This window comes from Pseudomyrmex gracilis, unplaced genomic scaffold (genome assembly GCF_002006095.1).
Source record: "Pseudomyrmex gracilis isolate BER0280 unplaced genomic scaffold, ASM200609v1 scaffold_124, whole genome shotgun sequence".
Lineage (NCBI taxonomy): Eukaryota > Metazoa > Arthropoda > Insecta > Hymenoptera > Formicidae > Pseudomyrmex > Pseudomyrmex gracilis.
In genome coordinates this window covers 30,773-42,577 of record NW_018020708.1, presented here as the reverse complement: position 1 = coordinate 42,577, position 11,805 = coordinate 30,773, and the positions used below count along the sequence as shown (strand labels likewise).

The 11,805-nt window shown below is 42.2% G+C and overlaps 1 protein-coding gene across 2 annotated transcripts in view; it reads left to right on the top strand.

Moving 5' to 3' along the window:
• Positions 1-11,805, top strand: part of LOC109856574 (transcription factor kayak) — a 32,662-nt gene that overhangs the window by 6,444 nt on the left and 14,413 nt on the right. The window contains exon 1 of one of the 2 annotated variants that reach the window (XM_020431999.1): positions 1,619-2,060. The exons of the other annotated variant lie outside the window; for it this stretch is intronic. Coding sequence (XP_020287588.1) covers positions 1,932-2,060 — 129 coding nt within the window. The 5' untranslated portion in view covers positions 1,619-1,931. Of the gene's footprint in view, positions 1-1,618; positions 2,061-11,805 lie in introns of those variants that run through there. 2 annotated transcript variants of the gene reach the window in all.

Here is an 11,805-nt window from a genome sequence, read left to right as displayed (position 1 = left end):
AAAAAAAAAAAAAAAAAAAAAAAAAAAAAAAAAAAAAAAAAAAAAAAAACTAGGTCAAAATCTAATCGCCGTTGTGTTTCTTAAGAGCAATTAAGCAAATTGAAGTATCAGCAGAGTATAATAAAAGCGCGTGCACGTAGACCGTGTCTTTGTGATTTTAATAAAATCACATTAAGCACCGACGATTTATTGAATTATTAATTAGACGACTTCCGGTCCAATTAACAATTCAATAAATGTTCTTGAAAACTTGTGACAATTACAGAGAATTGTTTTTTATAGTATAATATTATATTATAATATAAACTTGTATAATAGAGAGGAGTTTACTTTTTGCCCTCTCAACATACAGAAGACAGTTGTGTGGTATAACAAATCAGTCTCATATTTGCGCCAGAGAGAGATAATTAAGTCGATCGTAGAGAACACGTGGAGCACTCGATTGTTTCCATTGCGTCTCGCTGCGTCGCAAACATCGAGCTCCTCCTCCTTTGCTTGCGGTTGCGATGTATAAGAGAGCTTGAGATTGTTGCATAAACAGAACTCCGGGGCGATATATCGGCCCCGGATAAATAATTTCTGGTCCCTCCGTTTCTCGCCTCGGTTTGTGATTTTACGAACGGAAGTGTATAATTCGTATGGCAAAATATCCGACGCGATCGCGTGTACAAACACCGCCTGTAAATAAAAAAATTCGCATTCTGTTGTATGCACACACCTTTTCGCGAACTCGTACGAGTTCGTTGCACGCGCGGCCCGAGTGCGCGATAGATCTATAAGTACATATGCGAGTTGTGTGTGCGCGAGAAACGCGTGGCACACATATATGCGTACATAGAAATCGAACAAAGAGATAATAAAGAGAGAAAGACAAGAACCGCGCGCACGTGCGCAAACGATTGTTATTGTTAAAGATCCGCTGCGATATATGTAAAAATGTTCGCACGTCTATTTTAAAAATTGCAGTCACAGTGAGTCATTGCTACCTATCGCGTAATAAGTTATTAACTGCTTAAACGCGTCGGCAGCATCACGCACGTCGATCGAACACGTACGCGGAGACAACGAGCTCGAACGAGCGGCGTGATTCCTGTCTCGAACGATGGACGTCGAGAGGTCTCTTTAAGATTCTATAACATGATAATCTCTGGTCTGGTTATTTTCTCTCCCGCTCTCCCCACACCGAGATCCTAATTTTCTCGAAACCACCCCATCGAGAACATCGATTCGATCCCCCGCCAACATCCTGCGGATCGCAATTTGCGCGCTTCCGGCGCGTGTACCGACGAAAATTTCTCCCCTTCTCCTCCTCCTCCCCCCTTCGATTGTCCTTGGATCCCCTCGGTAGGATCGATTTATATCGGATAAATGCAAGTTGAGTGCGATACCTGGAAAAGGGGATCTGCTTCTCTCCGTGTGCTCCTCAGTTCCGTGAAGTTGTCGTCGGAGCGATGCGCGCGCGAGGCCCGCCGGCCGCGTTGATTGGCCGGGCGCTATCGCGCGAATCAGCAATCAAGATGGCGGTGACGTCACACAGGGAGCGCGCCCGTACGCGAATTGGTGGCGGTGGGGGAAACTCGCGGCCGGCTGTCTTTCTATATAGTTTTACTCGGTCACGTTGGCGGGCTCAGTCGACAAACGTAAGCGCGAGCGTATACGGACGCGATAGAAGCAAGCGATCGGAAGCGCGCGTCGCGATACATGATTCTCGAACATCTGTGACAGTATCGAGTTTTCTGTCGTTGAGTGAGGACATCACCTTTTAGCTTCGTATCAAGTGACAGTCTTCTTCTCAGTTAATCGGTTTCGAAGAGTTTTGAACAATAAAGAGAATCGCGTTCATTTCTCTCTTTTGAACACACACAGTCGCGAGATCTGTGAATTCGAGCGTTTAAAATTTTTAGTGAAGTAGCTAAAACAACGGATCACAGATGACGCAACGAGTGCCGAGCGCCGGCTATTACGACAATATCGTCGAGGACCACAGCTACACGATGTTCTCCATGTATCCGCCGACCACGAGCGATCACTGGCAGTTCACAAAGGAGGACAATTCTATGGTGAGAGGCCAAGCACTATCGCAAAAGTCGGATTTCGAGCGGAGTATTTCAGAACTTGATTTTTATCGCGCGCTTTATCAACGTCTCGATACTGGTTCTCGAAATTTCGTGTAATGTATTGCGTGAGTGCACAAGTTTTGCTAGATTTTGTGATAGAAAAATGAACCAAGTTGAAATTGACTGAAAATAAAAAAACAACTTAGAGATTACTTAGAATGAATAAATCGTTTTTGATAAAATTGTTTTCTATCACGAAATTCATGAAATCGTTTGCGGAAAAATACGTTTTTTTTTGTTCCGAATTGTATATGTTTGTTTAATGTATATTTATACGTTTAGCTATTTTATTTACATATGTTATTATGTATTTATTTTACAAATTATTCTTTTTTCAAACGTTTGAATAATCGATATCGCGACATACTACTATTGCGTGTTACGGAATAAATTTTTTTCAAAACTTTGGAAACCGAATGGTATCAAAAAGAGGTAGATCCTAACGTGTATCGCGTGCGCGCAAAATAACAACGGTTTGTAAACGGACTATCGATTTAACGCGCACAAATCATCGATTAACGCGCTCTTCATGCAGGTGTCACGGTTCAAGGTTGGATCGATAAACGCTTGAAGCTACTACTGCTGCTCCAAAACTTTAATCGCGACTGAGAAACAGCGCGCAAAGAAAAGTAAAATCGGAGTTTGGTTTTTGTTGTGGAGTTGAAAATTTTCCGAGAGAGTTTCGACAAATTAATGAAATATATTTCTCACATTGTGTGAACAAACGAACAGAAGTCACTTTTCCCGAACGTTTCTTTATCTGACATTCTCATCTCGCGCGACAATGGTCTCGTGCGCATACAAGTTCGGACTTGCGCAAGTTTCTATACTCGCTCTTCAGATGTGGTTGTACAAAGTAATCTACACCGAGCTCTCTCACTCTGACAAAAATAAACGCGCTGTGATTAGATAAATGTAGCGTTATTGTTAGCGATGAGATGTACCCGGACAAACGGTCGTGCATCGTAAGTGAAAACGCATGTCCAAGGTTGGGGAAAAAAAAAAAAAAAAACTATTGTCACTCGTCACTTTCTAAACAGATTGATAAGTCTACTCACGAACAAAGAAGCGAAACTTTGCCGCAATCAAGTGTCGCAGATAATGTCGTCTGGATCGAGGGAAGATTTTAATTCTATTTTAATTGCGTCGCATTTTCAAAAATTTATTATCAACTAAATTTAATGGTTTTAATTGTTTTTTTTTTAAGGCGACGAATTAACAAATAATTGTTCTTACGTGCCTCGCGTTCAGATCAAAGAGATTTTCTACATAGATTTTTATTGACAACAAGCGTCGGCATATTTAATTCATTCATCACATCTCTGTAAACACACGTTGTATGTTGTTTTTGTCGTCATATAATGTGATATTATTAAATTCAATGATACGAGCAATGTGTGAGTCTAGCAGACCTACAATATGTCATCGATGTTCTTTGAACTTGTTATTGCAACCGGCTTATCTTTCTGCGAATAATAAGTCGGCACGCACGTGCTGACAATATGCAAAGAATCGGGTAATAATTACGTACCTCTCTCGCACCGACCGTGTGTGTCACGAAAACGGACAGCGAGTGAGTGAGAGCCTTACATAATGACGAGTTGCAATTAAGCCAATAATCGAGGTCGTGCTCGCGATGACGTGTTTATATGTATATGTGTGTCTCAAATTTTCCGAGAAACCGAGTTATCGCGCCTGGATGTTCGAAATCGACGCGCGCACGTCGGCTCTCACCTGCTCGATTCCGATTTCGTTCGATTTCTACGAATTCCCTCTCCCGATTCGACGTAAGCTACACTTTGTTCGCTCGCTTTATCGCCAAGTAATACTTTCTTCGCGCGAATACCGCGAATAAGCTCGATAATAAATTTCGCGCGAGTTTGCATAGTCGTCAGAAGAAAGAATTTATAACGCGATAAAAAACATACGTTTGCAATAAATAAATTTTGCAACAAAGAAAAAGAAACGTTGCGATGGCCGCAATAAGCTTGACAAATTGCTTAAAACATAGTAATATAATAATAAAATATAGCAATACAAGTGATAAAACAAGTAATTGCAAATATATGTACACTTTGACAAATTATATGCGCCGAGTTTTAGAATTTTCTGTTCGGTCGTTTGTCGAAGCATTCTCGACATGTTCGAGAATCTTCTAAACCATTTTTCTTATCGCAATCGTATTTTTATTTCAAATGACAGTTTCTGAGATTAGAAAAATATGCGAAGATCTTTAAAGTTGATGGTCAGCCCAGATCTCTGTTACATAAAGACTTGACTTCTGAAAAGTCATTTTTACGTTTTTCAAAAAAGAAATTGTGACAGTTTCAGATTTTGTTTTTTGAAGAAACTAGACTATCGCCGATCTCGCGGGAGAGTATTCGCCGATTTGTTGAAAATCGAGTAATTTTTCTGAATTCTGATTTTTATACATGTCGCGTTGTGAATTTTTTCTTTCTTGAGATTTTATCAAAAGGAGAAAATTTTTCTGTCAATTTTTCGGCCGCGTTCTGTCTGCGAGAAACCGAAGGAAAACAGTTAAATCTGACAGGAAGCGAGGAGTTAACGCTCGTTAACCCGCCAATTAGAAGGTTTAGTTGGAGGCAGGGTTAAGTTTAGCGAGAGCAATGCGCACGGGTCATAAGGCAAGAGGTGTCATCCTGCCGTCTCCCTCCTTCTCCTTCATGTCCTCCTCCCGACATTAAAAGAGATGCTTCTTGACGTTTCCTCGCGCTCGTATAATAATTATTCGTCTCTTCCGCGAGAAAGTTGCACGTCAGCCGCGAGCAACGAATTAACATCCCAAATAGACACGGTTATCTTTGTTTTGCAAAACACGCGCGAGTTACGCTCTTGCTTGCGATAAAAAAATTTTTAATCTTCAGTTTCTACACGGTATTCAACATCTCTCTGTTTCCTTGTTTGATGATTATTTCGTAATGATTTACTTGTTTTTTTTCTTTGTTTGCTTGTTGTTGATTTGTGTGGATACTTCTTGTTTTTCTCTTGTTATCGCTTTTCTTTTTCTTCCTTTCGCTAAAAAAGTTTCAATCGTTTATCTAAATGTCAATATCGATGACGTCGGAGTCGCGCGAGCGGAAATTTCCGGTGTTTGTTTTACCGTCTCTATTTTTATTTTTGTTGCACTTATCTCAGTTTCGCGCCTCGCGAGGAGGCGAGAGAGCGAGGCGGGGCGCGCGGGTGAGTCATCGCGCGTAAGTCCGCCGTCGATTTATGAATGAAAATCCACGCACGTGTCGCGTGCACGTTGCCGCCGTCGCCGCCGCCTTGCGTAGTGACATGCGACGCCACGGACCGGCCGCGATCATTCGCGACGCCTCGTAATAAAGATGTGGGGATTTACACCGCGCGTTCGAGATAAACTCCGACGCACACATCGGGAGAACGCGCGTGTCGCGCGCGAAAGGTGCACAAGCTGCGCCTTCGCATTCCGGGAAGTCGATTGGCTTCGCCGTCAACGAGGAAAACTTGTTCAAGGTTCTGTCTCGTTTCGAATGTGTAGTTTCTTTTTTCTTTTTTTTCTCTCTTCGTTTTCTTAAAAATTACGAGAGAGACAATTTGAAGTAACGGAGCGCTGATGATGACGATGCTGACTTCTCTAAAGTCAAACCACGTCGATTCTTTTGCGCAACATTTGTTTTAAATGTGTACAAAAGAACGTACAAAAAACTGAACGATCCTTCGACGATTACGCCGATTTATCGAGGCCTATCGTTGCGTGTTTACGTTGCGACACTTTTTTAGCGAGTTTAAATTTGTTTTTACGACGCCGATTGCGAAAGAGGAAATCGTCGTGTGCACGTGCGAGCGCGCACCTCTTCTAAGACGGAGCTGTAAGGACTTTTTGCGGTGCGTTAGCGACCTCGAAAGGAGGTCGGTCGATTCCGCGGAAAGATATCTTACGTACGGAGTGACGTCAATCGGCTTAAACACTTTCCCCCGGGAGAATGCTCCGACTGTGAAACGCCTGGACCTCTTCGCATAATCTTGCGAACTTTCATACGTCGCTTTCGAAATTTCTTTTGCCACACAAAGCACACCGGACAAATACTAAAATATCGTTGCAAATATTTATTATTGCTGACTGTAATAAATAAAACAACAAATAATAAATAAAACAACGAATAATAAATAAAAAAATAAATATTTTTAACATTATGTCGCTTTTTGAGTCAAAATCTTTAGATCTCTGATACGTGAATGTACGATGTTTTTTTTTTTATCTCGCTTTTGATCGGATCGATCGCGAATAAAATTCGAGAAGACAGAAGTCGATACGTTTTGCCGCTTTAGCTGAGTTATCGTCTCTCTCGCTTGGCGAGCCAATTTCTTGCGACGCAAGGTCACACAATATCGTCGATAATACGTCGAGGTACGCGCGTCGCGATAATAACGTTCGCTAGCTGCGCGCCTTTTCGCTTCCACCTGAGACCGACAAAGATGACGGCGACGACGGCGCGGCCGCCGATTAACGTAATAATATTATTACCAGCCGGTGAACACACAACACACATCGGATTATGTTTAATCCGCGTTCTCGTGTGCGTCACGGCGCTCGGGATTATATCTACTTATAATAACGTCAAACGAAAGCGTCTCGTCGTTCCTAGTACGAGCGAGTACCGCTTTAATATCGCGAGATCATGCGAGTCGCGACGACTACAGATGATAGGCACACAGGACAAAGGTGGAACGTGAACGGTTTATGAAAATTGCGAACGTCGAGTGCTTGTAGGAAACTGCGATATGTTTGATTAAAAATTAGCGTAACAAACCGAGAGCTCGCGAAATTAAAATGTTTTTTTTTTTTAACAACTTATTTGAAGTTTTATCAAAAATTTATTTCAAAATTAAGCCTTTTATAAAAAAAAAAAATCAACACTGCGAAGTAAATATTTTTCTTAAATAATGAAATTAACAAATAAATCAATTTATTGGCATGTAACGAAATTGTTTTTTTTTTTATTTTGAATATATATTTCGAATGTTTGTTAAAGAGCACATCTGTTATTACTCTCCATCTGTTATTGTTTTAATTTCCATAAATAAAAGTCGAGATCGTAGAAATGTAAAGATTGTAGTGAAAATCATCACGTCTCGTTCGAGATTCGAACTTGAATTGTTTCTTAATGCTAATTACTTTTTTTTTTTTTTTTTTTTTTGGAAAATGTAAAAACAATAAGAGATGATTTTGTCATCGTCGCGACTGTATCCGCGATCAAAAGCAGCTGTGTGTTTGATTAAGCGATTGTTGAATTAATGTTTAAAACGCACATCCCGTGTCTATATGTATATTCGACGTTGTGCCACTCATTCTAAAGTTTCCAACGTCATGCTTCCTGTCCGGACGGCGATTTACTAATGAATATCTAATGCGGTCGTTTCCACATAATAATACGTCGCGTAGAAAACGACCGGCCGATTTAAAGTGGATTTTCTTTTGTTCGTTCGAAGAAAGGACGCGCGTTTCCCGGAGATAAGATGAAAGATCCTTTGGTCGGGAAGCGTTTGTGATGCTTGCGAGAAAAGAAAAATAGGTGAATCGAGAGAAGTCCGGAGTGAGGACCACAAGGCGATCCACCGGGGTCCATAATTCAAAGTCTCCCGGGCACGATGGGATGATAAACTGGTCCGAGACTATTCGGGGCGATGCGCTCGTGAGGTCGTAGAACTCTGTGCGGGTTCCCCATTTTCTCCCTACCCCCTTTTTTTTTTTTTTTTTAAAGACCACGTTATGACGCGTGGGATAAACGTATCCAATTTCGTGGAACTATTGTCCGCGCTCGTGACAGACACGAAGATTAAAAAAAAAAAAAAAAGTCTGAGAAGGCGACGCACAAAGGGCCGACCTGTCTGGAGATCGTCAAACGGGTTGGCGGGTAAAAGCCGAAACACACACTCGACGTGGGAGGGAATTACAGTACGGTGAAAATTCGATTGTTCCATTGTGCGCGTTGTGGACGTTTAGAAAGCGCGCGCTGATAAGTTTTATGACGTCTCTCAGCTTTGTCGCGATAACGTGACTAAAATCGTGTAAACTGAAACGTGCGAGTACTTAGTAAAATACTTCGGAGCGAAGTAGCGTAGTAAATATATGTTTTGTTAAAGCTCGTTTCTTCGAGAATGTAACGCGGTAATGCGTCTGTGTGTGCGATGTGAGCGGTTGTTGTTGTTGTTTTTTTTTTTTTTTTTTGACAGACAAAGTAGATAAAACCCGACACGCGTGATTGGAGATACGGCGACGTTGATTCGTGTAAGAAAAGAGGTGTCGAGATATAGAGGAAGGATAAGAGAAAAAAATCATACCAAGCACGTAGTAGACTTTAAACAAACCAAGTTGAGCAGTTGAAAAAGTTGGAAAGGATGTAAGAACGTTACAGAAAAAAAATGAAAATGGAAACATTTAACTCTTTGCAGAGTCTAAACTGATGACACACGAGACGAATCAGCTGACTTTAAGATTTTTTTCTCTCGATAATGTTATTTTAAATAATAATAATAATAACTTTATTGAATATAATTGTGGTATAATAAATACATTATAATACAAAGTTTATAAATAAGTTATTATAAAAATTATTTACGCAAAACTGTTGTAAAAACATTACGTCGACAAGAATCAAAGCAAAGGGTTAAAAGTTCACATTTTCGTTTCTCGTCGAATTTGACCTCCTTCTCGAGACATTTGTATGCGAATTCCATTCAAGTGGGATATCCTTCGCATGTTCTCTAAAAAAAGAGGTGAATCGAGATGAAATTCATCTCGCTTTATGTACGCAATTATGTAGGTATTTCTCTTCGAAGAGCACAGTGTCGAAGAGTGCAGTCGGAAATGCCTTCGCGTTTACGTCACTGCTCAGGAATTCATGGACCGTTGTGCCCTCAAAGTATTTTTCTCCTTCACGTTGAAGATCCTTTCTATTTTTTTGTTTTTGTTTTACATTCCACCTCTCGTCCTTAGCGCTCGCAGTTGTCCTTAGGATGTTTCCGAGTGCCGCTTTCGCGAGAAGATCGATGAGATTCTCGCGGAAACAATAACAAACGAGACTCTCCTTATACCGCGCGCGCGCGCGGCGATAATTGTTTTTTATTTGTCAAACTACTTATCTTGCCTTTTGATCTGTTTTCTGCTTCGTTTGAAAACACATGAGAAGATAATGTTGTTGAAAGTGGCACATGTCATTGTCACTTTGTAAATTTGCAATTTTTCAATTGTTTGTTTACACCGATCGCGCTCGCGCCGATACAACGATCTCGATAATTTTTTTTTTTGTTCGCGACGTTCTTATCGGACGCTATACGAAAAACGATATTGTCGCAAATTTATAGCGATACAGGTGCCATGTGAAAACGCGATACAGAAAGATTCTCAGCTCTTGGATATTGCAATAATTACGTCGTTTACGCCGGACCGGAGTCGATTACTCCGCGCATTACGCTACGTCGACTAATGGCTCCGATGTTAATCGATCATCCTTGGCGAAAAGTGAGCCACGATCGGAGCGCTTGTGTACGTACGCGCGCAGCAACCTTGAAACGCCGGTTTCATCAGAGCTCTCGTGTATCTTGGCATCTCGCGAAGGATCAATTACATCGCGTTATTATATTCGCGATGTGGTGGAAAACCGCGACGAGAATCAATCATGCCGAGATCTGTTATGCCGAGAGAGATTTTCTCGAGAATCGTTTTATGAATTTTATCGCGTTTTATTTGCACCACGTACGCGTGTAGGTTAGCTTGGCAACGCGGAATTTATTCCTGGAAACATCGAGATCAAATCTGAAACTTACAGTGAATACGAAATTCTATATTTGCAAAGAGTTTTTTTGTGATTCTCATCTTGAAAAAAAAAATCAAAAAAAGACGAGATAAATTTCGCTAAATAAGCCGCGACGTTTAATTCCAATTTTGTGAGAAGTCGCGTTTTGTAGTTCTCAAGATTTTCTTCTTCGGATATTTGTTCCGCGGATCCGAAGTTGACAGTTTTGACGGGAAGGCGGCGAAACCTTGGCACCGGATTACGACGGTGCAATACAAGGACATGGCGCGCGCGCGGAATTTCCAAAATTACGCCGAGGCAAGCGGATCTCTCCTCAGTGTCGTTCACCTCCCGATCGTGACGCCGCAGCATCGCGCACTCCCGTCCGAGAGAGAGCCTTTGTTCTCTCGCGGGCTTGAGCGCTAAAAACAGTCGGGTCGAACCACTATACGGGGGCTTATCTCGGTGTTTATTGGATTCCCGCGGACAAAGTTCGAAGCACTTTGACGTTACGGTGCGTGGAACCGGCTCTTATACGGAAACTAATCTCCGGCTGACGTTTGTTACTTTCAGAGGTTTTTTTTTTTTGTTTTAATCGCGCGATTAAAAATTTCGTAACAAGAGGAATTACGTGACGAAAGATAGAAGAAAAGATTCAAAAGATTACATTGACTGATTCTTACGTTAAAAATAATTGATATTTGTTTTTAATGTTCGTACAATTTCTTCGAGCTTTTGATTTCTTCCAACGTTCTTCGTTGAAAATAAGCTGGAAGTGTATTTCGTGGGCGATTAAATGAGAGAACATGCCTCCTGTTCAAGAGGCTTTTGATTTACTCCGTTGCGACGGAAGGGCGGCGTGTGTGACCGACAACGAGCCACTGTTCTCAATGATAATCGTTAATCGAGGCTCGGGAAAGGCCAGACTTCAATTAGGCGGCCTGAACACGGTCTCAAAAACTCGTTGCGCCGAAAGGATTTAAATGAAATCACAAGAGCGTGACAGACCTAACCCCTCCCCCTCCCGCTCCTTTTTCTCCCGCGTTAATATCTCATAATCTTTATTTTGTTAATTGCTACTTGCAAAAGTTATTTCATAAGAGTTAATATTATTCCGCGTAACGTTGAAATATTCAAATCGGTCGTGTAAATTTTTTCACAATGACACGAGTGTTAAAACTCGAACTGTGTCTTGATCTCGGAAACCGCCTTTGGCGAACGTCTTGGAAATTAATTTGCGGAATGTTAATCTCGACCGGCTACTACACAGGAAGTAGTCGGCGTAAATGTGACGCAACGTCTCGCGACCGATTTCGCATTTCTCAGTACGATGATTCGTTCTGACATGACCGTGCCGTGATTCACTCGTTCCACCGGCGCCTGTCGCACAACGCCGGCGGATGTAACAAAACGCGACCGGTCTACGATCGCGGAACACGCGGGAAGCGCCTTTTTCCACGCGGTGGTGTATTAACACACGCAAAGTCTCTCCCCGATCGACCGAGCGAGAGAGGCCCTGTCATCGCGTTTAACCGAGCGGTTTCGAGCCGCGGACAACGAGACTCCAATGAAGCCATCCCCTTGTATCTCCTACGACTTCTTGTGTTCTTCCCTCCTCTCTCGTCGCTCCGCCACGGTGCACGGCTTAGGACTTTCTGCCGTGAAGTCCTCTCGAGCGGGAGCCGAGCACGGCCGAGCGTGGCCGAACGGGCGCGATCGCGACCATGTGGCGATAGCGCGATGACAGAAGCACTGTCAGTGTCACTGCGACTCTCATCCGACGTGGTTGCGCCGCGTCCGTTCTTCTCTGTTCTCGCGTTTGTTGCTGGGATTCTTTGTCTCGTTTTGTTTTTTTCCTTCTGTTTCTCCCTCTCCTGATATCTCTCTCCTCTCTCTGTCTCTCGGTG